We start from the raw sequence: 27,943 nt of genomic DNA, 5'->3' as shown, positions 1-27,943 counted from the left end.
CTGCATTTATAACTACCATATTGGTATATGACCTTTTAAGTGGTGCTATAGCTGATTTGTGTTTCATTTCTTAGTCATGTGGCAGTTCTAAAATTGCAGCTGTGGCACGTGGTAAACTAGTGAGGTTTATTGTCTATGAAGAAATGCATTCAGCTACACTTCAGAGCCCTGTTTAGTGTTTACACAGTCCTACCCAGGGAGGGCGTGCACCAGCCCCCGACCATGTGTACTAATCTCCGGAAGGGGATGTGTGTATGTTTCCTACCAACAATATTCTTCTCAGCAAGGCCATTGTTGAATTTGGATGGGAAACGGAGCACAGGAGCAGGACAGACCTTGAAAGACCAGGGAAAGCATAAAGAAAGGACTTCTGTGAAGCTGAATGAGAGGCTGACTGTTAGATCTCACATCCCGTCTGTGTTTTTAAGAGTGCAGTTCAGGTTTATACGACAGGGAGGGACATACGATTACTTCCCTGTGGGACCAGCATCCAGGCTTCTGGCGGCAGTGTAATGAAATGAGCTTCACTGAAAAGGTCACTGATTACATTTTTTCAGGAAACAATGTGTTTTCTTGCTGGAGGATGGATTTGACAATAAAGCTGAGAATATATTGCTTAGCTGCTCCAGGATATGTATACTGTAAGTAATCCTTCTTATTTCAGTCACGGAAGTGTTGGATTGAGGAAACCTTCTGCAAGAGAGAGTGTGTGAAGTTTATCCCTTCCTCTCGGGACCTACACAGGTAAACTGGACTTACACAGGTAAACTTGAATCATTAAAGAGTTTTAAAAAAAGATATCTACAGTACAAGATTTTATGAGTCTCAGAAGAACAACTGGTTTGTTACTGGAAACAACATATTTCTGAGAACAGAACTATTTGGCACTCAGCCCATCCTTCCAGGAATAGGGGCCATGTCGATTCTTTGATAATATGTTATTTCCTGTTTTTTTTCCAGATGTATTCCAGTATGTCAAGTATGCCAAAGCCTGATCAGGTATACATTTATGAATTATGCGTTTGTATGTGTCTTGATCCTCAAACCCTGATGTATCTCCCTAATGACCCTCTCCCCTTTTCAAATGAAGCTCTTGTTTTCTATTGTGTGGATTTTTGTTCTGTTTTTGTGTGTCACTTTTTCCACCCACACCCTTTATTTCAACATTTCTGTCATATGAATCATATGAAAGTTAGTGGTATCAACAGCATAGAAGATCTATGAATGACTGAGAAATGTATTTAATTCTGTTGGCTGTAAAATGATGAACACAACCAAACACAGAGAATTAGACCCAAGGACAAAGAGAGGTGAAGAGGAAGGGAGGGAAACAGGAAAAAGGGAGGGATTGTTGCAGCCTGGCCAGGGGAGGTCACAGGCCTGTCAGGTGAATTATACCCAACAACCTTCCATTGATTTTGAGATGCTTTACAGAACATACACCAACAGTTGTTTTTTTTTTTTTAGCTCAAAAGGGTCAGAAAGAATAATGCAATTTAGAGTTAGGGTTTGGATGAATGATGTTTATATTTCTATGTTTCGCTTTCCACCTGCTAGCTATGATCAGTTACCTATCTTTGCATTGGCCAGATGTTGTTGTGGCCGCCTGATGGGGGAGCACTCTTGGCGAGAGTCGCCTCCTCCCACATCCCTCTGTCCTGGTCCTGGACAGGACATGGAAGAGGACTGGTCCATAGAGCTCCATACCAAAGCCAGTCCCACCAACGCTTATGGGACCATAGACTTTCAAGATACTGCCACACGCGTCTGTCGAGCCAAGGTCTGTGAATCTACAAACTGTCTGTGTGTTTCCAGGCCAAAGAAATAAATTAACTTTAAAATTTAGATAACTCTTATTTTTTGACAAAGTATTATCCCTAAAATTAAGGTTAATACTCATACTGGAGTGAACAAGACAGGAATCGGGCTTTTGATGGTTGTCTATAAACAAACTTTGTTTTGCTATGATGTAAGCAGACACTAGCGAGCCGTATGAAAGGAAAGATACCATCTGTTTTAACCAGTAGTGGCAAAACAATCACACTAGCAGTACCTGAGAAAAGCACAAAGAGCCTTTCAGTCACAAACTGTTCCACTTGTTTCCTCTCCAGTATGTTCGTGTGGCTGTGGACTCAAAGGCAGAGGTACTGCTCCAACTGATGCTGAAGGAATGGCAGATGGAGAGACCCAAGCTGCTGCTGACTGTCCAGGGAGGCTCAGAAAACTTCACCCTGCCTCCTAAAGTCAAGCAGGCCTTCAGCAAAGGGCTGATCACTGCTGCCCTCAGCACAGGGGCATGGATACTCACTGATGGCATTAATACAGGTAGGTGTTACAAATTGTGTGACTCAGTATTTCTTATTACTCTCAAATGACACTGGATCTTGGGCCACTGTCTTATATGTACTCACATTACCAGCATGGCAGCTTAATGGTAGGATGAGGCTCAGTATAATCAGTGTTGGTCCTGGTGTGAAACGTCAGTCCATCGCTCTCAGTGTCCCTCGGTCAGATCTTCTGTGTCCATTTGTTTGCTGTTTGATTATTATGCAGCAAGGTGGTGTGTTTGATGTCTGTCTTGAGTTAGCACAACTCTTTATTATGTTGTTGAATTGTATATTTGCTGTGCATTCAGCTGCTCTTTGCATACTCTCTAGGTGTGTCTAAGTATGTGGGCGAAGCAGTGAAAACATTCGGGAGCCACAACCTGAGGAAGAGGAACACAGTCGGCATCACCCCGTGGGGTGTGATTGAAAACAACAAGGACCTTATCGGCAGGGATGTAAGTATTAACATTTTTGAAACCAAAAATTTTTTAACATATTCTAATTCATTGCTTTACGATGATTGACTCCTGGTTGGCACTTGATGTGACTTTCACTCAAAATGATTCAGCTGTTCAGGCCTTACCAGCCACTGGGGAACCCTCTGAGTAAGAGAGCCTGTCTCAATGGTTTCCACTCCCACTTTCTGTTGGTGGATGATGGTACGCTGGGAAAACATGGCTGCCAGCAAGGCCTCAGGAGGAAGCTGGAGAAACACATCCAACTACAGAAAATACACCCTCGTGAGTCAGTGTGTGTATGTGTATGTGTATGTGTGTGTGTGTGTGTGTGTGTGTGTGTGTGTTATTGTGTAATACATACATGAAGTGAGAAACCCACTTCACCCACTCCTCTCCTCTTCTGTAGGACTGAATCAGGGAGTGCCTGTGGTGTGTGTGGTGGTGGAGGGAAGCCCTGCTGTCGTGTCCACAGTGTTGGACTATGTGAGCAATGTGCCCCCTGTGCCGGTGTTAGTGTTCGAGGGCTCGGGCAGGGCTGCTGACCTGCTCGCCTTCTTACACAAGCAGACTGCTGTTGACAGGTATTCATGCTTACGTCAGTGTATCTACATTAGAACGTCTAATGGATCCTCCTAACTGTGTAAAATGAAACTACATTTTTTTGTAATGTCTCATGTAAGAACTTTAATGAGAAGACGTGTCAAAAATATAACCTACATATTCACTGCATTTTTTAGACAGCTGGATGAAGACATTAAAGAGGACTTCCTCATCAAGATTGGAGATGTGTTTGGGGTTGACAGAGCAGAGGCCTCTCACCTTTACAGTCTCCTCCTGCAGTGTATGGATCACAGACAGTCTGTAAGTAAAACACCATTTGGGACTGTGCGTGTTGTGACTTGACACATGGACTACTGACTACTCACTCAATATGTCTTTGCACAACAGATAACCATCTTTGACTCCGAGTCAGAGGACCAGATGACACCTGATGCAGCCATCTTGACAGCTACTCTTAAGGGTAATCATTTTCCTCCTCTTGGTTTGACAATAGACATTTTGACACGTCATTGCAGGAAAACTCACACACACGTGTAATTGATAACATTAACAATTGCTGCATTCTTTGTACATTGACCAGTTCCAGGCTTGGTATTGTGCAGACTTGCTCAACAACATGACTTACTGGTGTACCTAAAGTGAACAACAATCATTAACCTGGACTAATGATTGGGCTTTTACTGCTATGATAAGTCAAAATGTCAGCCTCGAAAAATGTGTGTTTTACCATAGGCATGCAGAGATATAAGTTGTGTTGTTTTTTTGTTTTCTGTATGGTGAACAGGCACCAAGGCCAGTCCTGCAGAGCAGCTGAGTATGGCTCTTGTCTGGGACAGGGCTGACATTGCACAAAAAGACGTCCTGGTATATGGACAGCACTGGCAGGTGTGACTGACTGTGGTCTAATTACATGCCATTGTTGCACATGAGGAATGTTGTACGTTCTCAGGTTGTTTTGTTGTGGGATCAGACTGATTGTCCTCATTTCATGTGCTGTATCTAGGTGGGTTCCTTGGAGCAAGCCATGCTGGATGCTCTGCTGATGGACCGCGACAGTTTTGTCAAACTGCTGATTGACAATGGCATGACTATGAGTCGCTTCCTCACGGTGGATCGCCTCGAGGAGCTCTACAACACAGTTATTATTATATATTTAATTATCTTCCTCTAATTTCTATCACTTTCTCCTTTGCAATTTCTGATTTTCTCATCTCACTGATCGGGTATAGATATACAACATTCAAAAAAATAAAAAAAGCTATTATTAAAAGATTTTTTTTCAGAAAATACCTTCACCCCACAGTACATTTGTTTGTCTTGCTGTGCTATTTCTTCTTTTGTTTTCCCTTGGCTCTCACTTTGCTGTACAAGGAGAAGGAAATCAGATCTTTTGTTTGTGGCTCTTGAAGCACAAATTCCAAAACTGTGGCTTTGATTGAAATCACAATAATGCACTGTAAGTGTTTTGCACCATTATTCTCTGTGTTTTGTGGTCAGTTGCATCCAGGGTATTTTTCCGGTTGTTGTTTTAGGATCCTGCTGAGATCTGAAAACTGTTTGTCATCACTACAATCACTCTTGGCTTTCTCCACGCTGCCTTTATCTTTTGTGTATTAAAGCCTATTTACTTATTCATAACTCTGGGATAATAAGTCCCTCTAAGAAACAAGCTACTGATCCCAGAGCTGCTTCCATACATGCAATATGCAACTGTGTTAAAAAGTAACCAGTATGTTTTTTTTTTGCTTTGAATTTGTAGTTTTATTTTCTGTTTACTTGTCTCTCTCTCTCTGAATAATAATGCAAATTTCTCTCCACAGCCACATGGGCAGACGGATCGTTTCCTGCACCACCTTGTTGAAGATGTGAAACAGGTAAGTGAGGATGAGAAAGGATATAATCATATAAATATTAAGTTGCACCACAAGGAGCCTCGCTCACCTAGACATTATAAGCATATGTGTATTTAATGTATGTGTGTGTGTGTGTGTGTGTGCGTGTGTGTGTGTGAGAGTAGACTTCTCTCCCCACAGGTTACCGTCTTTCTCTCATTGACATCGGTCTGGTGATAGAGTATCTCATAGGAGGAGCGTACCGCAGCACGTACACACGCAAACACTTCAGAGCTGCCTACAGCCGCCTGCAGGATAAAGTGAGCGTTCATAGTTTGAACTTTTTTCTCTTTATTTCTTTTTTTTCTTGTGTTTATTAATTGTAATTGTTCTTGAATTTCCCTGGCACATAATGCACTGGCCTCATTATTGTTTATAGGAGGGAAGACGGAACAGCTCCACCTTCTTGTCTAAAAGGAGACGGGGATTAATACCAAACACTTCAAGGAGTCTGCAGGACCTGCATTTCTTTAGAACTGCTCAGCCCTACAAACGCAAGGTTGGTGGGGTGTTTATTTCAGTATGGGATGTTTTTTTTTTAAGACACTCAAACCTATACTTCAACATTTGACCTTTGTGTATATATTATATATATGTATTTGCACTACATTTATACTTTATGTTTTTGAGAAATCCTCTTCATTCATTGATTTGGATCCCCATTAGCTAAGCCATAAGCCATCTTAAACATCTTAAAACTTCAATTCAATTCTGTTCAGTTTTATTTATACACCTCCAAATACTAACAGACGTTATCTTCGGACATTTTGCAGATTGACCAGGTCTACTGTGTACTGAAAGAGCACTTTGTTTTTACATTGTAGCCTGTGTGTTATCCTGCCTATCTGTTTGCTTTTTTTTGTCCCTTTGCTTTTTTTGGTCTCTTTTTTCTCTTTTTTTTGGACCTTTCTCATTCTTTATTTCCATTCCCTTGCCTATTCTTTTGTCCACACCTCAAACTTTCCCATCTAGGAGCAAGATGCGTCACCCGGGAGCAGTCGAGAGATCACGCTGAGCATCGGCCTTGGTGATTCTCCGCCTCTGGTTTCCTTCAACTTCAACGACCTGTTTGTCTGGGCGGTGCTTCAGCAGCGGCAGCAGATGGCACTGTTCCTGTGGCAACATGGCGAGGAAGCACTGGCACGTGCTGCAGTAGCCTGCAAGCTTTACCGCTCCATGGCCTTCGAGGCACGACAGAGTAGCATGGACGACAACATCGCAGATCGATTCAAGTCATATTCCCTGTAAGTGTATACTGTGTGTGTGTTTGTAGTAGCGTGATTTAAGACCCAGTCAGTATTTATGACCATTTAAATTACAGTCCATCCTTTTCTCGTGTAGTGTGAGTCTGTGTATTAAAAGTAACAGCAGACTCGGTCCTGCGTTTTGAATTTTGTGGTGGGTTTTTGTTGTATGTTCATAAATATCCTTTTAAGTTGTTCTGGACTTTATGCAGGTCTTTGTATGAAAACCCGCATACAGTATGATTGCATGTCTCCTGCCTCTGTGTCTCAGTGAGTTTGGTCAGCTGGCGGTGGATGTGTTAGACTGTGCATTTCGTCAGAACGAGCAGATGGCCATGAAGCTGTTGACTTCAGAGATGGAGGCATGGAGCCACTTCACCTGTCTGCAGATGGCTGTCTCCTCATGTCACAGACCATTCGTCTCACACTCCTGCACCCAGACCCTCCTCACAGATCTCTGGACCGGTCCGCTCAACATGAGAAAAAACTCCTGCTTGAAGGTGAACATTGTAAATATTGTAAGAGTTCAAAATCAAATGAACCGGATGAAATTTATATTTATTCCTGTAAGTTTGTCTCTGATTGTAAGTGTCATCTTGTGTTAGTTAATGATTTATTTGCACTGACATATAATAAACATAATTCTGAGTGGGCACTCCGAGCGTCACCTTCACGATACAATACTTTATTTGATCCTGTGTTGAGTTACAAGAATATTGATTAAGTCACCTAATGTTTCCTGATGTTTCTGGACAGTTGTGCAAGCTCACATAACACACTTCTTATCTCATTCTTTCAGATAATTTTGAGCCTTCTTCTGCCCCCTGCCATCTTGCTACTTGAGTTTAAAAGCAAAGCTGAAATGTGCCATGTACCACAGTCCCATGAGGCAATACTGTTTGGACTTGACTCTGTGAAGCCAGCCCACGAGGGAACTGATCACACGGTAAAGTGGTGCCAGTAGTGCGTTTAACTAGCACTGTTTTCAAACTGGAGCCAGAATCCTAATAGCCTTAGTACTGTACTTCTCTCGTCTCCTGGCTTACGCTACTCTGCTCTCACAGGGCATTCAGGATGCTGAGCAAGGCCTGTCTTCTCATAACAAAAGTCTCGGTCCTGTGTCAGAAACGTTGTCCTCTATGAGTGCGCAATGTCTTTCCTGGATCAAAAGACTCTATGAATTCTACACAGCTCCTGTTGTCAAGTTCTGGTTTCACACGGTAGGTGGAGTTCGTGTTGTTATACTTGCGAATGAATGTAAAATATATTTCTCTTCCTGAAAACAAATTGGATGAATGGGCCTAGAGAACCTCCTTGTCCTTAATGCAGTACATGTTTTATTGTGCCGGCGACAGCCAGGTCCGGAGGCATTATGTTTTTGGGTTGTCTGTCCATCCCATTCTCGTGAACGTGATATCTCAGTAACGCACGCTTGGACTCATGGATGAATTGATTAGTTTTTGGTGGTCAAAGGTCAAAGGTCAAGGTCATGGTGACTTCAAAGCAGGGTTTTGGGTTCTTGAATGCGATATCTCAAGGCCACCTTGAGAGAATTTGTTTAGATTTGGCACAAGCAATCGCTTGGACTCAAAGCTGAACTGATTCGATTTTGTTGGGTAAAGGTCAAAGTTCAAGGTCACAGTGACCTCATATTCTTGTGAAATCAAGATATCAGGAATACCCCAAGGGAATTTCATCACATTTGATGTAAACATTCACTTCAACTCAAGGACAAACTGATTAGAATTTGGTGGTCAAAGGTCAAGGTCACTGTGACCTCACAAAATATGTTTCTGGCCATAACTCACAAATTCATACACTTACTATAACACAATTACATACACAATGTCTATAAGGATAAATGAAGTGATGACATTTTATATTTAAATGGTCAGAGGTCATAATGTTCTACCAAAAACACCTCTGGCTACTATTCTCTAACTCAGGAGGAGGGGGGGGGGTTGTGACCATATTTCCTGCAACTTGGCTGGTTGGCGGAGGCATACAACCACAAAGCGGTAATTTTAGTTTAATGTATATTTTTCATGTTTCTTTCCTAATTTATTTATTTTTGGCTCTGTCTCCATTTTAGATTTTCTACTTGGCCTTTCTGATGATGTTCTCCTACGTTGTCCTGGTGAAGATGGGCGATCAGCCCAGTGTTCAGGAGTGGCTGGTCATAGCGTACATTTTGTCCACTGCAGTGGAAAAAACCAGAGAGGTGAGAGAGCCAGTAGACAGAAAGTTTCTCCTTTTTATCTCTCTTCCCTCTTTTGTAATTATTTAACTATTTCTGTACATTTGTGTGTGCATTTCTGATCCATTATCTACAGAAAGCATCACTACAAAAGTGTTGATATTAGTGACGATACAATAAAAGTAGTTAAGTACATAATACAATGCAAAAGGATCTTGTTTGATAGAGCAGTATAGCTTAATGCTCTATAACAAAAATATATACCTCTTAAATAGGTGCTAATGTCTGAGCCAAGGAAGCTGAGCCACAAGCTGAAGATTTGGTTCTCAGAGTACTGGAACATGTCAGATTTCGTTGCCATCCTGCTCTTCCTGGCTGGACTGGCAATGCGCTGGCATGTTGGTCCCTACCGGACGGCAGGGCGCATCGCTTACTGTCTGGACATCATCTTCTGGTTTGTCAGGGTGACAGATCTGCTGGCTGTCAATCAGCATGCTGGTCCTTACCTCACCATGATCACTAAGATGGTGAGTAGAGACTGGAAACTACTTGTTGAAGTGGAAGAAAGTGGAAAATCCGTTTTTAGTCACCCCACTTTCCTCTCTCTGTGCCTGCCCAGACCAGTAATATGTTCTTCATCGTGGTGATGATGGCAATAGTGCTGCTGAGCTTTGGGGTCTCCAGGAAGGCCATCCTGTCACCAGATGAGGAGCCGTCCTGGAGCCTGGCTCGAGACGTTGTCTTCCAGCCCTACTGGATGATCTATGGAGAGGTCTACGCAACAGAGATAGATCGTTAGTGGTTTAACAGAAAACACTTGATACTTATTAACCAGCTTTTAACTGCGACAGCTTTGGTGTTGCCTTAAGTTTCTTAGCTTAGCTACAAAGAGAATCTGCCACATGTTGTTCGCCACATGAGAGGACACATACAGATCAGATGATGTAAGACTTTGTTTAAGCAAAGTGAATCATGGTACTGGAGTGTCACCTCATTTCAAGTGATGCTTACTTGGCTCAACTTTGTATTACAATGTGTTTTATCAATTGCAGGCTAAAGGTGAATGCGTTGGTTAGCCCTATTGTTTCAGCACCTTATCTAATGCAGAAGTTGATACTGCATGCATACATCATGTACATGCATACATGTAGATGCAAAGTGACTGAAAATTTAAACAAAAAGTCTTTTTTTGTGCAAAAGCATTCCCTCAATCAAAATTCAGAAAGACATGTTTAGAAAAAACTTCTCCATTGTGACTCAAAAACGACCCTTGACATTTTACAGTGTATTCCCACTGTTAATGACGTGATTGATGGCCACCAGTGTAAGGTCTGTGTGTTTGTGTGTGTTGACAGAATGTGACGGTGGTAAACCATGTCCTCCTGCTTCATTTCTCACGCCATTCCTCCAGGCTGTCTATATGTTCTTCCAGTATATCATCATGGTCAACATTCTTATTGCATTTTTTAAGTAAGTCTGTTCATTAAAAAAAAATCTAATTAAGTTTTTACTGTAGAGGACCCCCCAATAAAGAGTACTTTTATTGAACTGAATGTTGTCTTCCCAACAGCAACATCTACTTTGACATGGCATCAACGTCCAATAAACTGTGGAAGTACAATCGTTATCGCTACATAATGACGTATCAGGACAGGCCATGGCTGCCTCCGCCCCTTATCCTCCTTAGTCACATGGCCCTGGGTTTGACAGCCGTCTACAGGAGATGTAGTGGAGATGCTGAGCGGGAGGAGAGAGGCTCTGGACTTAGTGAGTACCACAGTTTGTGTGGATAGCAAGATAATTCAGCAGTTGTCTGTACACATCATACAAGTCAGTTCACAGCACGTCTAGTGATAAAGTCGCTTCTCCTGCCTTACATGTCTTTACCAGAGCTCTACTTGGGCCATGAGGATTGTAAAAAGCTCCATGAGTTTGAGGAGAAATGTGTACAGGCCTACTTCCATGAGAAGAGTGAAAGTCTCCACGGCAGTCAAATTCACAGGATCAGAGCCACAGCTGAGAGGTTGGTTTGATATTGTGATCGATTCGTATAAACCAGGAGTGTGGGATGTGGAATTAAAGTGTTTGTGTTATCAGATAGGATGACTTGTTCCCACTGCACCAGAACCTGTTCCCTTCTCCTGAAAAATCACAATTGCTAGCTACTTACTGGTCTTATACGTTTGTTTCATTTGGATCCTTGCACAGGGCACAGGGATGTCAGTGACATCTTATATAAACAGTGAGCCTGAATAGAAATGTGAAGTACCAGTGGCTCTATACAGTATAATGTAGGTGAGAAGAATGTTTTAAAAACTAAAGACATGCATGTGTGCTGTTTCCCTGTACAAGCTAGTTATGTGTAGTGAAGTAAAGTATAATTCTTATAGTAAGTGGAAGGTCAAACACCTGCGTTCAATGCCAAAACCAACACATACTTGCGACTGTAACCTTGTGGCATCAGTATGAGCTTATAGTAGACTGTGCTGAATGTTTTTTGTCAGCTGTGAGATCATTATTAAAAGGAAAAAACATGTTTGAACAGTATGAATGTCTTTTTTTTCCCCCTCTAGAGCAGAAGAGATGCGCATGGTGGTGGGGGAAGTCTCAGAGAGGGTCAACTTCATTCAGGACAGCATGTCGGAGTTGGACTGTCAGCTGGGTCAACTCCAGGACCTTTCGGTGCAGGCCGTGGACACTCTCACGCTGCTCTCTGCCTCTGACAGCCTTCAACTGGAGGAGGCGCGCCTGGCTCAGTGTCGACCCCTCGCGGCTTCCCGGCACATCCTTCCTCACAGCTTGACCCTCCCGCACAGAAATGGAGCAGACTCTGAGGTGCTTAATATGCGACGGTTAATGGCGAAGTCATGTAAAAGTACCCCACCTTCTTTGCTGAAGGGCTATACTCTGGCGACGAGTAGACTGGCATCACAGGAGTGCAATGTCGGAGCCAGGGGGAGCAGGGGAGGAAGACAAGAACACGCTGAGGAGGGAGAGGAAAGAGGAAAGGAGGTACTTACTGATTTCTATTCATAATAACACTGTTGTAGGAAGTGAAAGAAAATGAAGCATGAGAATGTTGCATACCTGACCTCAACCTTTGAGGTGAGCCAAGACAAAAGAGAATTTCCTTACATGGACTGTAAAGAATCATAATTTTGATACCAAACATTGTCACCAGGGCTTTAGAACAATAAAACTACCACATAAAATGTATAACTTTACAGTTTTAAATATTAACACATATCTTTCTCCCAGGATTCACAGTCTGCCACTGCTGAACATCCCAGTGAGAAGTTGCTGGGAGCTTCTCGACCTGTGTCCCATGCTTCTCTCTCTCACTTTCATGGAGTTCATCTCGGTTTCATGTGTGATTCCTGTGGACCGTCCTGCAGTGCGTCTTCTCTTCCTCCCAGAGGCTTGGAGTCACCACATCATAAACTCTGGACATGTGACCCATACCTATATCCCAGTCGGGGGGAGACTTCCATGGAAGAGGAAGAGGAGGAAGAAGAAGATGAAGAAGAGGAGGAAGAGCAAGAAGGGGAAAGGACACAGGAACAGCTGTCGGACATAGCAGTATCCAAAGCTTCTAGCAATGCTCTCCTTCTGTCTGACCCTCGAGACATCTCTGAGGGTTTGGTTAATCCTGCCTTTTCTCAGGACAATAGCCAACCAGGTTCTCGCTCCAGATCTTCCAGCCAGTGGGTAAGACCTGGGAAATCCCCCAGGTGGGCATGTCTGTCCAGAGACCGTCCCTACGGCTACTGCAGGTCTCTGTCATCCAGCGTCGAAAATATGACTTTCTCTGGGGCAACACTCAGTCCAACGAGGGGATCATTTCCCTCTCTGAATGAACCGATGAACAAAGAGAGTCTGTCCAGTGGGAGGGGCTTTAAGGACGACACATCGCTACAGTGCTTCAAGAGCAGAGGTATTGTTTAAGCTTGTAATTCAGATGTTAGAAAACATATATCACGAGTTAACAGAATATGCATTTACGCTTCTCCACACGCCAATCAATATAAGAATTTGTCATTTATAAAAGACATAGATTATTATAATATTATAATTATTTAGATATGTAGCATTCCTTATCTCTGTGTCTTGTCCCTGATGATAATAGAAAAACAAACTTGTTACTAATTAATGACTAAAAAAACTACTAATGACTTGTGTCTTTATGTCTTCAGAGTGGTCCAAGTCCTCTGACTTCACTCAAGTCTTGGACAGCAGAGGCAAAACCCAGACCCGGAAGGCAGTGAAGATACAAGAGAGCAGTCCAGACACTGTAATGTGACACAGCGCATACTGTCGAGATTTTCATTCTTGACAACTGAAATTTTACCATAAAGGTTCAGTAAGGCACTGAACATTGCATGGATCATAATAAGGTCACTGATAAGGTTAGCTCATTGGTCAGTCGGCTGAGTTTTGGAGTTGCAATGTTGACAACTGAGTGCCGTTGTTGCTAGATTAACTGTCTTTTCAGACCCCTTCAGTGACTTTTTTTCAAATAAGCACACAGCCACAAATCTAGTGCCTTTTCTAGCTTAGCTACTTTCCTCAGTAGAGAGTTTCCAGTATTCATTATTCTATATACATATATTATATATATATATATATATATATATATATATATATATATATATATTCTATATACACTATTCCACAAGCGTGAGGTACGGCTTACCCTCTGCAGGCACACCTCTGTATGCTGACCACATGGTACCTGATGTGAATGAGTTTTTACCTTTCTCTCTGAGAAACATAGATCCAAAAGCACAGCACAGTCTTTGTCTTGAACTTATGTGAATGGTTATTTTGTCAGAAGACATCATGGTTATAAGATGGTTAACACCTAGTCTTAATGGGCCACGTTACACTGACTATTTCATACTTGCTCTGTTTTCTGACAATAGAAACAGAAACACATGTAAATAATTTACTGGGAATTGAGCTGTATTAAAATACTGTATATCTGAGCAGAGAGTTGGAGAGAAACAAACAAAGGGCTGAAACCGGCTGACAGTAGGCAGGATGCAAATAACCTCCAGCCATATACTAGGTATTACACTCTGTGACTCTCCACCTGGCCCTGTTTACATCTCTTTTTGTCTTATGGGAAACAGGTAACCATGCAGTCCCATTTATCAGATGCCTGCTGGAGAAGGTGGCGGTGGCTGAGAGGAGAACCTACATGCTGGTCGGCTTCAACCAGCCTCAGTCAGCTCAGTAAGGACCATAAACAATCCTATTTAGATTGAGTACCTGCTGTACTGTATCAGTGTATAAAGCTTTCAGCCAGATGGAGATGGAGAAGCAGCGAACAATAAGAGAGCCTGTCCGTTTGTCATACAAGGCCTTTCTGAATTCATTATGCAAACAACCAAGTGTATGTAAAGAGACAACAAACAATGGCTTTATAAAATATGCAAAGTAGAAGTTACCTACAGTGTCAATTTTGTTTTGAATATTTGAACATTGGTGATATCAATGTTGTTTCAGATTTTGAACCTATGGACTTTTTTCAGAAGAAAGTGTTTTCCCATCAGGTAAAGCTGTGGCAAATTGTGGCAATATACTGTAATAAGGTGGAAAGACTAAAAATACTGAGGAAATATTGAGAGCATATAATGTCATTGAGATCGGTCTGATTATCTTTGCACTGACCTTCAGGATGTGTGGAGCCCCACTCATTCAGCATGGAACAGCTGGGCCAGATCCATGAGCCACAGGTCCGCTTTTCTTTTGTCCTCCCATAATATCAGTGAATTTCAAAACACTGGAAATTTTAATAATAATTTAATAGTAATAATAAAATAATGAAATTTTCTTCTTTATGTCTTTGTTGCAGTTTACAGAGTGGTTTTGCCCCTGAAGGTATTTCAGAACTTGCTGTTTGTATATATTTCCTTTAAAATATGTTTATATAGTTCATTTGTTCATTATTGTGACATTAACTTTTAATTAATTTGTTTGCTGCAGCCAAGAGCTCCTCATTCCAGTCCACTGAAAATTTGTATCCACACTATTCAGGTATTCAAACATATGCAGAAAATTAGTTTTAAAGTAGTGGCATTTTTGCGACATTTTTGGTGCACTACATCCCAGAAGCTTCTCCTACCTGGAATTATACTTGTATTTTAGCTCCCAAATAATGTTGACTGTTGTGTCTGTGTGTTAACAGCCATGGAGAGAAACAATCTGATGAGACTGGCTCATACCATCCCCTTCACTCCTGTTTCCATTTTAGGTAACTTCAGTATTTTTTGTTTATTCATTTTGTTTACTTTACAAATATACGTGTCTCATGAATTTCTTTCCTTTCCTTTCCAATGACTTATTTCTTCTTCATTCTCTTCAGGAGGTGAAGAAGTGAGCATCTACTCTCTGGAGGAAGTGCCCTCTGATGCTGACCCTGAATCCAGCGCAGTCTCCTCCTGGTCGTCACGAGGTCTGTCTGCAATGCTGCAGCCCCTCTCCAGTGAGGAGGGCTCTCTGGATGGGGGGCTCCGGCTCGGCTGCAGGGTGTTGTGTACTTGGGCGGAAAGGGAGGTGCTCAGGCCTGGTCACGTATATGTGGTCAAAGCCTTCAGGCCAGAGGTGGTCCGTGCGTGGCAGAGGTACTTCCACGGTAGCACGGCACTGCAGCTTTGTTTAAGGGTAAGTGTGAAGTGCACATAGGCAGAGAATTCCTGAATTGTTGCTGATGATATTTCTAGGAGGCGGTGGCAATGCCATTTAATGAAATTGCTCCTATTTAGGTATGTATAGCTTCATATTGCTTTGTGTTTGACATCCCTGAAGGAGATCCAGCAGCAGAGAGCAGCCCAGAAGATGATGCAAGTGTTCAATCAGGTCAAACCCAAAGATATGCACCATTCACCAAGGTGTGTGCGTGTTTTCTCGTGCGTATGTATCTGTGTGTGATTGCGCATGTAGTAACTGTGTTTTCTATTGACCAGATTTCTTGATGTATGGCTGGTTCTCTGGCATTCAAATGGTCAGTGGCTGACTATTGAGAGAAACATGTCTGGTGACTTCAGGAAGTACAACAACAACACAGGAGAAGAGATCACCCCCTACTGTTCACTGGAAGAAATGCTGCTGGCGTTCTCGCACTGGACCTATGAGTACTCCAGCAGAGAGCTGCTGGTGCTCGATATACAAGGTAGATCCTTGTGTGTGTTTGTGGCAAGCCTGTGTGTGTACCAACGTGTGAGTTGTTGAGTGTGTATCTATGTTTTTTCTTTCTTTCTGTATTTGTTCATTTATTTCTGTTCTTGACAGGAGTAGGAGAGGAGCTGACTGATCCAACTGTCATTATGGCTGATGACCACAGGTACAGTGACCATTTATGCATCAAGATTATTGATGAGATCTTGTTTTCAGATTCAAATGATCTCAAATATATATTGCTGAAAGACAGACAACCCTTTCCAGTCTTTACTCCAATGCCGTCTCTGACCCTGTTGCAGTGGTAGCAGGGGTGAGATGCTCTTTGGTCCCGATAACCTTGGAGATGCTGCCATCAACGGTTTCCTGCAGAAACACTCCTGCAGTGTCTGCTGCCGCAGACTGGGCTTAGAAGGTCGGTAATGTACAAAAGCAGTCTCCGTGAGACAAAGACAACATGCGTGTCAGCGTTGTTCATAATACTTGCAGAGTTCTGTATTTGTGCCTAAATGAGTGTGTGACATGTTGATTAGCATTTAAATAGGATTTTCTTTTCTCACAATGTGTTTTTTTTTTCTCTTGTGCATGTGTGTATATGCATGTATTCGTATGTCACCTCTGTGTCGTCACTCAGGAGGCCAACATTGGCTCTGAGATAAATCCCCAACAACTTCAAATGAAGACAGCTCATACCAACAGCCAGCTAATTAAGCCACGAATGTTCGTTTATTTCTATAACAACAGTAGTGTTTGAGGCATGGGGGTGGGCCTTGCTTTGTGCGTTGTGCTGCACGGCCTTTGATTACGTATTAATCATTTCTTTGTGCTGGCGATGTGCTGCTGAGACATTAGCTTTGATTAGCTATTAATTAACGTCTCTGGGTAGACATGATACCGGCATCTAGAGGATAACTGCTCGGAAAGAAACTGTGCTCAAAAACAAACAAGCCTAGCAAACAAACACACAAACACAAACATTCAGACACAGTTGTTTTGATATTTCAAAGGTGTGTTGTATTTCCTCTTCCTCTTCTCGTGTCCTCTCCAAGATTTCTCCAACAAATCAAACCAAATTATTCATGCTGGATGCGTGGACTTCCTCCCAGGCCTGTCAGTATTCTCTTTCTTGTGGTAATGACTGTGTTATTGGAGCGACATGTCGCTAACTGATGTTTCTGTTGTTCAGATTTAAGGAAGCATCTGGACAGCTGCAAGAACAGCAGCGAGGCAGAGCCGACGTCGGAGAAAGAAGAACAAGAGGACTATGAAAGCGGGGTGTAACCTCTGACCCAGGAAGTAGGGAAAAAAAGACACACGCTCACATGTACCAAAACATGTTTGACCAAAGAAACACTATACAAATACTGTGTAGGTGAACTGCACCACACCTTCTTCCTTCACAGTAGAAACAAGGTGATAGAACAGCAATATTTCATCATGAGCCGTCTATGATTGGACAATATGTTGTAATTTGCACTAAGGATGCTAATATATTTTTTCAATTTATTCAGTAAATACTGTCAGGAAGACAGATGTGTTGCAGAGTATATTTATAAAAAGAGTTTATTTCTTTATGCTAAAACTCATGAATCATTATAAGAAACACAGGAGTAACAGATTTCTTGACAATAGTGTAAATGACAATTTTTTGTACTTTTATAAATGTTTTGATATTGAGACAATTACTGTTGGCAATTACATTATGGATTTATTTACCAGGAGAAACTTGTTCCATGTTTGGCTAATATAAAAAGTTAAATGTTATAATCTAACAATGTGTATGCATGAGACACAAAACGAGGCAGAAATGCACCCATAAAATTTCTTTTATTTTTTTTTCTTCCCACAACAAAATGTCTACAAAAGCGATAAAATATAGAATTTAACAAAAATCACTTCAGACCTTCACATTGTATATACATCTCAAAGGAGGACTCACTAAGGGCCCTGCATTGCTCTGAACTTCCACCCAGTCAGATCCATCAAATGTGGGTGTTTGCAGCTCTTTTAAATGCAAATGCATGCATGCACACGCGCACTCTTTCATTCTCGTGTGAAAATGAAAACTGTACAGTAGAGCTCATGGAGTTATAGTAGAGTCAGAGTTCAGAGTCAAGCAGAGTCCCCTCTCACCAAATGAAAAAAGCATAAAATGTAAAAACAGTTTGTCAGTGTAATCAAATACACATTTTCCGTGGAGTTCCCCTTTTTTTTGATTGGTTTCTCAAGTAAACTCACACAGTAAAGCATCTACGCCCCACTCTGCCAATCCCTCGTCTCCTCACTAGCTATGGCACTTTGAAAACAAAAAAAAAAGTCATTTTTTTGTGTTTTTTGTTTTGTTTCGTTTTGTTTTGTTAGTCCTGTGTAAAAGAGGTTCTGTAGCCCAAGCACCTTTTAGGTTTCGGTTACAGATTGCTACATTTTGTTTTATTTGCTCTTGCTGGGACGCAAAGACATTCTAAACAATAAATTAACAATTTTCAACACTACTCCAATTGCACGCATGTGTAATGCATCAAGAAAGTTTACAAAGCATTGGTAGAGCAAACATCATCTCACTCTCTCTGTTTCTTTGTCTCTCACACACACACACACACACACACACACACACACACACACACAAACACACACGATCATACAGGTTTTCTTAGGAAAGGGAGGAGGAGGTTTGGGTTGGAGTGTATTTGACTAAGTGTAGGAAATGCATTTCAAACCAAGTGTATTAAAAATGTCTGCACAAATTGTCCGAGTTGTCACATATAATGACGACTGGTTTTACTTGTGCGCTCTGTGATGTCAGTCCGTGTCGATGGAGTGGTAAAGGCGCATGATGCGTTCAGCCCCTCACACTGAACAGGCTACTCCATAACATTCAGAATAGATGACCCTCCCCGCATCGTTCCCTCCCGCTGCAGGTTAAGGGTCTCTGATCTGGTTCAATAAGGCCAGTTCAGAAAAGGGCCGTTCACTGTCTGGTTAAACCAACTCACACATTCAAATGTTGAGAAAAAAAAAATCATTTCAAATCCAACAAGAAATTTTTAAATTGGTTGTGTATAAATAAGAGTATTTTATTTAAAAATTCTTTCAGCTTGTGAAAAAATGTTTTGCTTTGAACTGATTGAATTGACGTAGAATTTGCCCTGAAACCCATCGCCCACCCTGCCAATAACCCCTCCCACGAAACCCACAATATCATGAGAAGAGAAAACACAAATAAGCCCCAAATGTTTCATTGCAATGAAACGTCATGCAAATAGAACAGAACAACAATAGGCTAATAGTAATAGAAGAATAGTAGTCATAATAAGAACAATAATAATAGTAAATAGTAATAAAATAAAAAATAATCTTACAATGCAAACATGACAGTAGTAAATGCCTCCAGTTCTTATTGCTACAGTATCTTACTTACAGTGTTGCGTTGCCACTCGTTCTTGCCAGCACATCCCCTTTCACAACCCCATCCCACCCCTCTGATTCACAGTCTAACAAGGGAAAATAAAAACATCACACACAACAACTTCATATTCAGAGTTGGAATTCACTGTCCCAGGGGTGTTGTGATGGCGCTTGATTCACAGCTTACTAGTGGACTTCCCTCACTGTCCCGAAAGCAGCAAAATAAGCAGTAAACATGAGTGTACAGTGGTGACAATAGCACACTGACATATAGTGTAAATATATATTGATATATATGTATATGTATATTTTTTTTGTTTTTCTTGTGCTACGTAACAATGCTTGTTATATAGTCTGGGCTCTAAAGAGATTTGGACAGTGAATTCATGCTCTATACACACATACACACAGACACACACTTATCAAAGCCTTGTCTGGGCAGATGCAATTGCAGGCATACATTGACAGCGTACAGTATGCCATTTTTTATCCTAAAAAGTTATTCTTTCATAATTAAATTTTTTGTAAATTTGCAAAAATATTAAACCCTCTTTTAATGCGAACAGAAAAAGAGCTGCTCCCTGAGAGATGCTGTGTAGTGCATCGAGCCTTAATGAGCAAGTGATTGTCTTAAAGAGTCACTGGCCTCTGATCTGGGGTCAGGTTGGGTCGGGTCTGGGGGGTGGAGGGTGGGGGGGAGTGGCTGAAGAAAGGAAACTGCTGTGAATGGATCACTAACACAGCATGGAACAGATAGATGTGAGCAGAACACTAATGTTTAACGTTGCTGTACACAACGTTTTGCCCATCACATGGAGAAAACGTGCGGAGGGGTGAAAACGTTAACGGTTCAAGTGTTTAATGAATGCATAACTGCTGTGACTGTGTCCATGCCTATAGAGATTTAGAGATTTGGCCACTGTGCAATGAATATTTGAAAACATCAGACGAGCTAATGGAGAAATCCACTTTTAGTCATCATAAATAACACTAAATCTAAATCCACTAATATAATTGTAGTAATTAAGGCTGAGGTAAGAGTCTAAGTGCCAATTTATCAAACAAGAATTAAGTTTTCAAACTGTAAATTTACCACCAGCAGAATCATTTTGTGCTAATATTATGAAGTGGGTCACTTATTTTGGTAAACTTCTCATTTTTTTGTTGTTGTCATAGCTCATTACAGACCTCTTTACAAAACCAATGCATATAGAGCATCTAGTGGCTGAACACAGAACTGCACAAACCTCAACAACGTGTCTGCTCAATGATTGTTCCTTCACCATAGAAGATAGGGATAACTGCCAGATGATCACGACACCATGATCAGATAGTTTAATCGCCCAGTAAAACCAGTGTGATTTTACATAGTGGCCAAATGCAAATCAACATAATGTTAATGTAGAAAAAGTGACCAAAAAATGACTGTAGACTGTAATGTCTGTAAGTGCTAATAATTATGGAATGACAAAAAAAAAAAAAAAAGCAAAAAGTGATTGTCTATCACAGCTTCCTGTATGAATCATTGATGCAATATTGCAGCTTTAAATGCCGTTAAAGATCGCTGGAGGCTGATCGGCATTTCTTCACATCTTTCAGTCAGTGCTCTGTCTTATGTCCTAACCCCAGATCATGTTGTGTCACACTGAAAACACTGCAGAGTCTGTGGTGCAATGAGTGCCATCCATAGAGATGATTGTTAGACAGAATTAATGATGAATCGTCAAATATAGTGCATTCCAGTTAAAACTGCTACCCTGTTCTGAACAGCTGAAGAGGAGGAAAGGAAAGGAGTAACATCAGAAAGGCAGTGTGAAAGTTATTGCTCTTTAGAGAAAAGGGTCCTTCATATTCACAGCCCGGAGTGATTGACATCCATGGACTGGATTGTGCAAATAGTAATTGGAGGGATGAGGGCATACTGCGCTCATACACACTTTGAAGATTGGAAAGTTGTGAGTTTGTCTTGATTTTATCTTTTTTTGTGGGTGAAATTTCTGTACACTTCTGTCTGCTGAAATCTCATGTCAAGGCCCTAATACATAAGAAATAATGGGGAAGGTTGAGGGGACTTTGGGAAGAGGTGGGGGGTTCATTGTGAGGTCCTAGTTTCTGATTGGTTGTTTCTGGTTGATTGTTCGAAAGCAGTCCAGCTTTTATTGGACGTAATTATTGCAGCGAGAAAAAAATGATTGATAGGACGGCAAATCTGCCAGATTCTTTTTCTTGCAAAATAGAATATTTATGTATATATCTTCACCTTGAAAAGTAGTAGCCATTATTTTCTTTTTAAATCCTTCATATGCTCTCTTTACATTTCTATAAGTTCTCATCAGAAGGCTTTAGTACCTTCTTTACATATGAACAAAATCCAGACAAGGCTTCCGTATATCAACAAACCCGAATCGGCTCCCGGTTTTTACCCAATATTCTTTTACAAGTCTCAACTTTACAAATTCTGTACACAAGAAACTATCAAATAAAATAAAAACACATAGACAAGGTATAGTCAGCCTCAGTGGGCTGCTGTATATTTAAATTAGGACTAACTTATTTTAACAGAACAAGAATAATACTGGAATCCGCTCTGCACTAGGAGAATATCTACAATAGCTTCTCTAAATCCACATTTCCCTCCCCCATCCAGCCTCTTCAACTTCACAATGTCTTCATGTGAAAAAAAAAAAAATCAAACAAACAAAAAAAAGATTTTTTTCAAAGTTAAAACAAATTAACTTACCCATTTTTTTTTCTTAAAGATTGACAGCTTAAAATTGTTCCTAGATGTTTTAAAGTCTGTACATTTCTGGTCAGTCAGTTCAGTTCAGGAGACAGGAGGAAGCCCCGCTCAGGTCGTGGCTTGGGGCGCGTTTCATTTATATATACATTCTTCAGACTGTATCGGTGAACAGGATGGGATAAGTGCTGGACATTCCTAGTATTGTTGGCGGTAACTGTAAGTTTCTGGCAGATGATTCCTCGACCCCCAGCCTGAAATGAGGCTGGGGGAGCTCAGGAATATGTGGATGCCACGATGATGACATAGTCGACACTGCCGTCTCGTCAGACGTGGCTGTGGTCTTATTTTCTTGGTCCTGCGCTGGCACCGTTTGTTGCATTTGAACCACAGGCAGTCACTTGGGCATGGCCATGGCAGAGTTGGGGTCGGGATTGAAGAGTTCTTTGTAGAGCGGAGGGAAGAGGACGTTGACTGTTTCTGGGTGGAGCTGCTGGAAGGCCTGGAGCTCCTCGGTGTGAAGAGTGCACAGGGCTGACAGTGTTGGGATTCGGCTGATCAGCTGCGAGACAAGAGGGAGAGACAGTCAAGGACAAGGAAATTTAGACTGATAAACTACAGAAAGGGACAAGGTTAGAAGTCAGTTTTTGTACAACAGTTGAGCTTCTTGTGTTTTTTTTTTTTTCTCCATATTGCACCACCTCTCCATGAGGCCAGAGGAGCTGCCGTATGTGTTTGATATATCTGTCCTGGTACAACTTATCTCGCTACAAAGGCTTGGCCTACCTTAGCCAGTGCATCTTCGTCCATGTGGTTCTTCTGCATAATGTGCTGCAGAGCAAAGTAGATCTTCTCCTGGAGCTTCTGGACTTTCCGAGGCTCCATCAGCCATGGCCGATCTGAGCGGAAAAAAAGTGTTTAAGTATTTTTTTAAGGCGATGCAGATTGTTTACTTTATGATTGTAATAATCTTAAGGAATGCTCACTGACCTGTGGAAATTAGTACAGCTGCTGAGAACAGAGCAATCTCCTCCTCTGTCAGTTGCAGTGAACACAAACTCTTGGCAAAGTCAAACACCGCGCTCACTAAGTCATCACAACCTTGGAGGGAAACAGGGAAGAGGACAGGGAGGGGCAGACAAAAAAAAGAGATTTTCATTACACTTACTCTGGTCATGAATGTGCTGATGAGCAAAAATACCTCACAGGGTAGAGGATTTTTATTTATTTATTTATTTTTATTTCTTTTTTACATTTTTCCTCTTTTTTTTCTGTTTCATTTGGCCTTTTCCCTCATATATACCAAGACAAAACGCATAGGTAGTAGTGCCTTACCTAGAGCTTTGAACATCTGCATGCCTCCGTACTTCCCCTCAAAGAGCACAGTGTTGTTGAGAGGGTTGAACGCTCTGCACATCCGCACCAAGACTACCTCCAGACAACCTGGAACAACCAGGCAGAGAGATAGTTTGAGCCTGACAGTGATAGACTGACCAAAGGGCAAAAAGAATTAAGCAAGCAAAGGACTTTTTCTTCTTTGAACGACATCGTCTGGCAAGACAAAGGGACGGGCCTGGCCCGACATTGTCAGTCCACTAGTCTCACCTGACTTGAGCAGGAGGATCTGGTCATTCTGGCACAGTTCCATGAACCCTGAGATGCGCTTGGCGAACTCCACCACGTACTGGATTGCATGGGTGATCTGGATGGCACACTGCTGCCACAGCACGTCCCGGGGCTAGGAAACAAACAGACCCAGTTTAATGGTTATATATTCTGCACTTGGTATAGTAGTTATAGTAGTTGTATTCATGTCAGTAAATGAAACTAAAAATCTTGTCACCCTCATTTCATATTTATGTTGCCTGTATGTTATGTTGTCCCATTGCCTGAATAAATACAGATGTGTTTCATTTCCATGTTAAGAGAGGGGGACAAGACGAGCTGAATTTGAATGTTCACTAATGAAAATGATGAAAAAACGATTTCAAATGGCCATTAATGCAGACGTAAGATCGCGGCAACAATGATGTACTTTATACCTCTAGTATGGCAGGGGTAGCTGAAAGTTAAAGTAACTAGAATAATAAAAACACAAGAAGAGCAGAAATACATGGGACATTTTATATATCATAGATCAATATCAAGTCTCACCTTGCTCTGGTACATCTTGACCTCTTCATAGGAGTGTGTCTGCCAGGCAAGCTGCTGCAGCTCCTCTGTTGTGTACTGACATGTCTCCAAGTGGGATTTGATGATATTCTGAGCAATACGATCTGGAGGAGAGGATTCATACTCATTTATTCCTTTCCATACAGAAGGTCCATTCATTTACCAGCTCAGTTATACTCTTGATACAGCGGTATATGGTATGTGTATGGGTAGGGAAAGCACGTATTCTGCACGTTTTACTGTAGGTGCTATGATCTGTTGAATATTTAGAGGAAGTCGTTTTTTTTTCGTTGCTCCCCTTTTACTGCTTAATTTAACATTCCCTTGGATTTGTGTTAAGTGATTAAATTTAACAAATTCTTAACATGTGCAAACTGCCTGAGCTGTACATACACTAATATGACACCTTGTCAGCTATCTGTGTAAGCCTGTCTGATCTGCTTTTCTGCACTCAGATTAGCACTCTGACTCACGCTTTCTAGCAGGACTACTTTGTGGGTAACCATTCATTTTCCATGTGGATAATTCATGTAGATTTTAAATGTGAAACCATACTACCTTGTCTATCTCACAAACGGAGCAAAATATCATGCAGTCTTTACCTAGCTCTCCCATGCTGACGTTACTGGGTCCCAGCTGACTGTCCTGGTAGCCTCCGTAGCTGAACAGGTTGGGTACAGGCGTCAGGTCGTACACCGGCTCCTGCTTAATGTGCTTCATGCCCGACATGTCCAACCCTGACTGGTCTGGAGACGGTTGGGTGGAATCCATTCCATAGTAGCCCCCCGGGACTCCGCCTCCGTTACCATGGCCACCTTTGGGCAGCTCAATGACATGACCATTGGCATAGGTGCCCCCAATCTCATGGTTAAGGGTGGACAGTCCGTTGGTTAGGCTGGATGAGTAAACACGTGCCAGAGCTTCTGCTTCGCCTGTCTGCTGCTGCCGCTGCTCCTGCAGTCGTGCCTGGTGCTTCTGGACCTCTGCATACAGGCTGTCGCGTTGCTTCTTGGACATGCGGCCAAACTTTACCGCTGTATAGAAAGAAAATACAACATATAGAGATAAAATTTAAAAACCTGCCACAATGTTTCACTTCCTCTAGGTAAAGTAAAAAAATTGGGAAAAACAGCACAATTGATCCAAAGAACTTTACCTCAGATACAAATGTGCACTGGTTCTGCATGTATTTGTGTTGTTACACTAAATGACCAGTGATAATGAATCATTACTCTTTTTTTATAGATATAGATATAGACACACTGGGTCTCACCATCTCTGGACATTCCTAGTGCGAGACATTTCTGCAGGCGGCAGTGTTGGCAGCGATTGCGGTTTGTTCTGTCGATGAGGCAGTTCCTCTGGCGGGGGCAGGAGTAGGATGCATTGTTCTGCTGACTCCGTCTGAAGAAACCCTGGTTGCATGTCAACAAAAAGCATGAATACAGACTTCCGGGTAACCGTAGAACATAGACATTCCTGAGCCAAAATAAAGACAAATGTAACGTAATGTAATGTTAATGTCTCACCTTACATCCCTCACATGTAATGACTCCGTAGTGGATACCTGATGATTTGTCTCCGCAGATTTTGCATGGTATAACTTCGATTTGGGCTGTAAGCAAAAACAGAGGATAGAAAAGATGTGTGTTACAAAACTCATTTTAGACAGAACATAGACTTTTGTTTCCAACACCTGATTCAGTCAGTTCACAGATTCTTAGACCTCAGTTGGTGGTCTAAATTGAGGTAAAAAAAAAAACCAGTACATAACCAGGTTGGCTGTAGGACCTGGTGACAGTGTGTGTGGATTTGTGCGTGATTTCACAAGGGCACAGTGACATCTGGATATTCTGTATGTCCCTGTAGGAGTTCTTCTAATGACTGGGACATTGAGGACTGCATACGTGCACACCGTACATGCACATTCACACACTCATAAATAACAGTATGACATTACTTGTGTGTGTGTTCTTTGTGTTGCGCTTGAAGGAGAGACCCCTGCAGGTTAGCAAGGTTGCCCGTAATGAGAAAACAGGTTGCATCGCTGAAAAACCACACTTGCTCTTCAACTCTCTCTTTCTCTCTCTCACACACACACACACACACATATGCACACACACACACACATTGAGTTTCAGTAGCTTTTACCTAATCTACAAATACACTAATTTAACTACCTTACATTTCTGTCAAAATTTTACTCACTGTGTATAGGTAGCTCCATGTACAGATCAACCAAAGGCACGGAATATGAACAACTGCAAGTATTTCAGTGTAACACACTGAAGCACCTGTCAGTGGTGTCTTTCAGCTTATTATCCATAATATATGGAAAGAGAAAGCCGCTGTTCCTTCTAAGTGATATGAGATGGATGTAGAGGTAGGCAGGTATGTCTGCTGAGATGGCACACTCTCTATAAAGAGATTAGACAGCCTATCTAATCCTAAATTATTTCCCGACGAGCAGGTTCCCTCCTCTGCTGAGCAGTGGCTTAGCCACAGCTGAAATAGCCATTCACATGTAATCTCCTTGCGTAGTCCCACCTGTAGGAAATTCTGCAAGTTTTATGAACTTTCCCAGAAGTTCCTCAGCAGACAAGGTCGACAAGCAGAACAGAAAGTACAACTTTCTCAGTTTTATATTCCACATTTGCATACGTTTTGCCTAAATGATCCCCCTTAAGAACAATATAAAACTTGCACTATGTGATTGGAGTTGATGCTTATAGAGGTGTGTATTTACAAAGAGAATTGTGTCTGTGTTTGTGTTACTGTATGCATGTATGAATGTGTCTTGAATCAATGCATGTGCATACTGAAATGTGCTCTGTTTAGTTATTTTTTTGTGCATTTGGGCAAGTGTAATGTATGTACTGTTAACACAGTGTGAGAAGTTTCTGTGTGTATATGTTGCACAGATATATATTCTGCACTGTATATATATATATATACATATATATATATATATATATATATATATATATATATATATATACAGTGCAGTGTATAGCCACATACACACACATATATGTGTGTGTATGTGGGTATACTAAATGTCTGTGGAGGAATGAGTCTGCAGTATATATAATTGGATAATCCTATATGCGGATCAATGGAGACAGTTCTGTCTGTCCAAGCAACTGAGCAGGTGTAGACAGTCTCTGCTGTCTATACACTGTATAGTCTGCCTGCACCTCGGGGACTTTGACTGTTTCACAGTATATATATGATCAAATCCCTGCTATAATACACACAGATACTCACAGCTGGTGGGCTGGTGGCAGCTGATTCATGTAAATGAATCTCTACTTTGTACTGTATTCTCCTTACGTGAACCTGAACACCCTTTGCAGAGATAATGATGGAACAGGAAGAGGAGCAAATAACCTTATAGATCCACAAAGCAACATGCTCATGTAGTCATTCATTTGGTTTTCTTTTCATTCATTCACTTGCTTATCTGCCTCCTAGTGGCTGTTCGGAGGCATAAATGTCTACTAACTACAAACTGACCTCCAGTCTGCCATAACCCTGGACTATGCACCGTCTTTCATCATGTGTTGTCGTAGTTATCTTTATAGTTGTGAATGGGCCTTTAGTGCCCTTATTCATCTCAAATTATAATTTACAAAACCCAACAATGGATCGTTGTGTCCCGCCGCAGTAGACAGTCTGTGAGTGAATGACCTGTGGACCGGACGACACGCTCTTTGACTGTTTGTGCTTAAGGTGGCGCAGCTCATGCGGAGCGTTCTGGTGTGGCTCAAG

General features: G+C 41.6%; 2 protein-coding genes across 3 annotated transcripts in view; one reads left to right on the top strand and one right to left on the bottom strand.

Moving 5' to 3' along the window:
- The first annotated feature begins 276 nt into the window (after positions 1–276).
- Positions 277–18,350, top strand: trpm6 (transient receptor potential cation channel, subfamily M, member 6). Of its 2 annotated transcripts, XM_087170383.1 has the most exons (41): positions 277–535; positions 665–744; positions 961–999; positions 1,591–1,780; positions 2,112–2,325; positions 2,658–2,782; positions 2,896–3,067; positions 3,192–3,366; positions 3,523–3,646; positions 3,734–3,806; positions 4,131–4,231; positions 4,350–4,484; positions 5,167–5,220; positions 5,364–5,498; positions 5,618–5,737; positions 6,211–6,482; positions 6,754–6,982; positions 7,282–7,428; positions 7,547–7,702; positions 8,575–8,703; positions 8,955–9,206; positions 9,299–9,473; positions 10,035–10,149; positions 10,250–10,446; positions 10,570–10,702; positions 11,253–11,691; positions 11,938–12,613; positions 12,873–12,970; positions 13,812–13,914; positions 14,188–14,234; positions 14,359–14,417; positions 14,537–14,562; positions 14,668–14,718; positions 14,870–14,935; positions 15,047–15,345; positions 15,490–15,572; positions 15,648–15,853; positions 15,973–16,024; positions 16,161–16,273; positions 16,908–16,968; positions 17,045–18,350. In XM_087170383.1, the coding sequence occupies exons 1-41, from the start codon at positions 518–520 to the stop codon at positions 17,124–17,126; spliced, it is 6,021 nt and encodes a 2,006-aa protein (XP_087026509.1). In that variant the 5' UTR covers positions 277–517; the 3' UTR covers positions 17,127–18,350. The 2 variants fall into 2 exon arrangements, with proteins under 2 accessions (XP_087026509.1, XP_087026510.1); XM_087170384.1 differs by lacking the exon at positions 16,908–16,968 and having other exon boundaries at positions 278–535.
- The window catches only part of rorb (RAR-related orphan receptor B), a 24,356-nt gene continuing 14,079 nt past the window's right edge, over positions 17,667–27,943 (bottom strand). Inside the window, exons 2-10 of the mRNA XM_023393997.2 lie at positions 25,702–25,787; positions 25,446–25,587; positions 24,775–25,206; positions 24,155–24,276; positions 23,606–23,738; positions 23,336–23,443; positions 22,991–23,101; positions 22,787–22,899; positions 17,667–22,562 (exon numbers count right to left, since the gene is read on the bottom strand). Of these exons, the coding sequence (XP_023249765.1) occupies positions 22,398–22,562; positions 22,787–22,899; positions 22,991–23,101; positions 23,336–23,443; positions 23,606–23,738; positions 24,155–24,276; positions 24,775–25,206; positions 25,446–25,587; positions 25,702–25,787 (1,412 nt within the window). The 3' untranslated portion in view covers positions 17,667–22,397. The remainder of the gene's footprint in view (positions 22,563–22,786; positions 22,900–22,990; positions 23,102–23,335; positions 23,444–23,605; positions 23,739–24,154; positions 24,277–24,774; positions 25,207–25,445; positions 25,588–25,701; positions 25,788–27,943) is intronic.

Source organism: Seriola lalandi, unplaced genomic scaffold, assembly GCF_002814215.2.
Source record: "Seriola lalandi dorsalis isolate HSWRI2012SDOR001 ecotype SW California unplaced genomic scaffold, Sedor1 jcf7180002054945, whole genome shotgun sequence".
Lineage (NCBI taxonomy): Eukaryota > Metazoa > Chordata > Actinopteri > Carangiformes > Carangidae > Seriola > Seriola lalandi.
This window is presented reverse-complemented; position numbering and strand designations above follow the sequence as displayed.

Bases quoted from the DNA above. Each gene is read 5' to 3' on its own strand.
- trpm6 (XM_087170383.1), top strand. The intron at 8,704-8,954 runs GTGAGAGAGCCA...CCTCTTAAATAG, and splicing joins CAGTGGAAAAAACCAGAGAG to GTGCTAATGTCTGAGCCAAG. The intron at 13,915-14,187 runs GTAAGGACCATA...ATGTTGTTTCAG, and splicing joins AACCAGCCTCAGTCAGCTCA to ATTTTGAACCTATGGACTTT.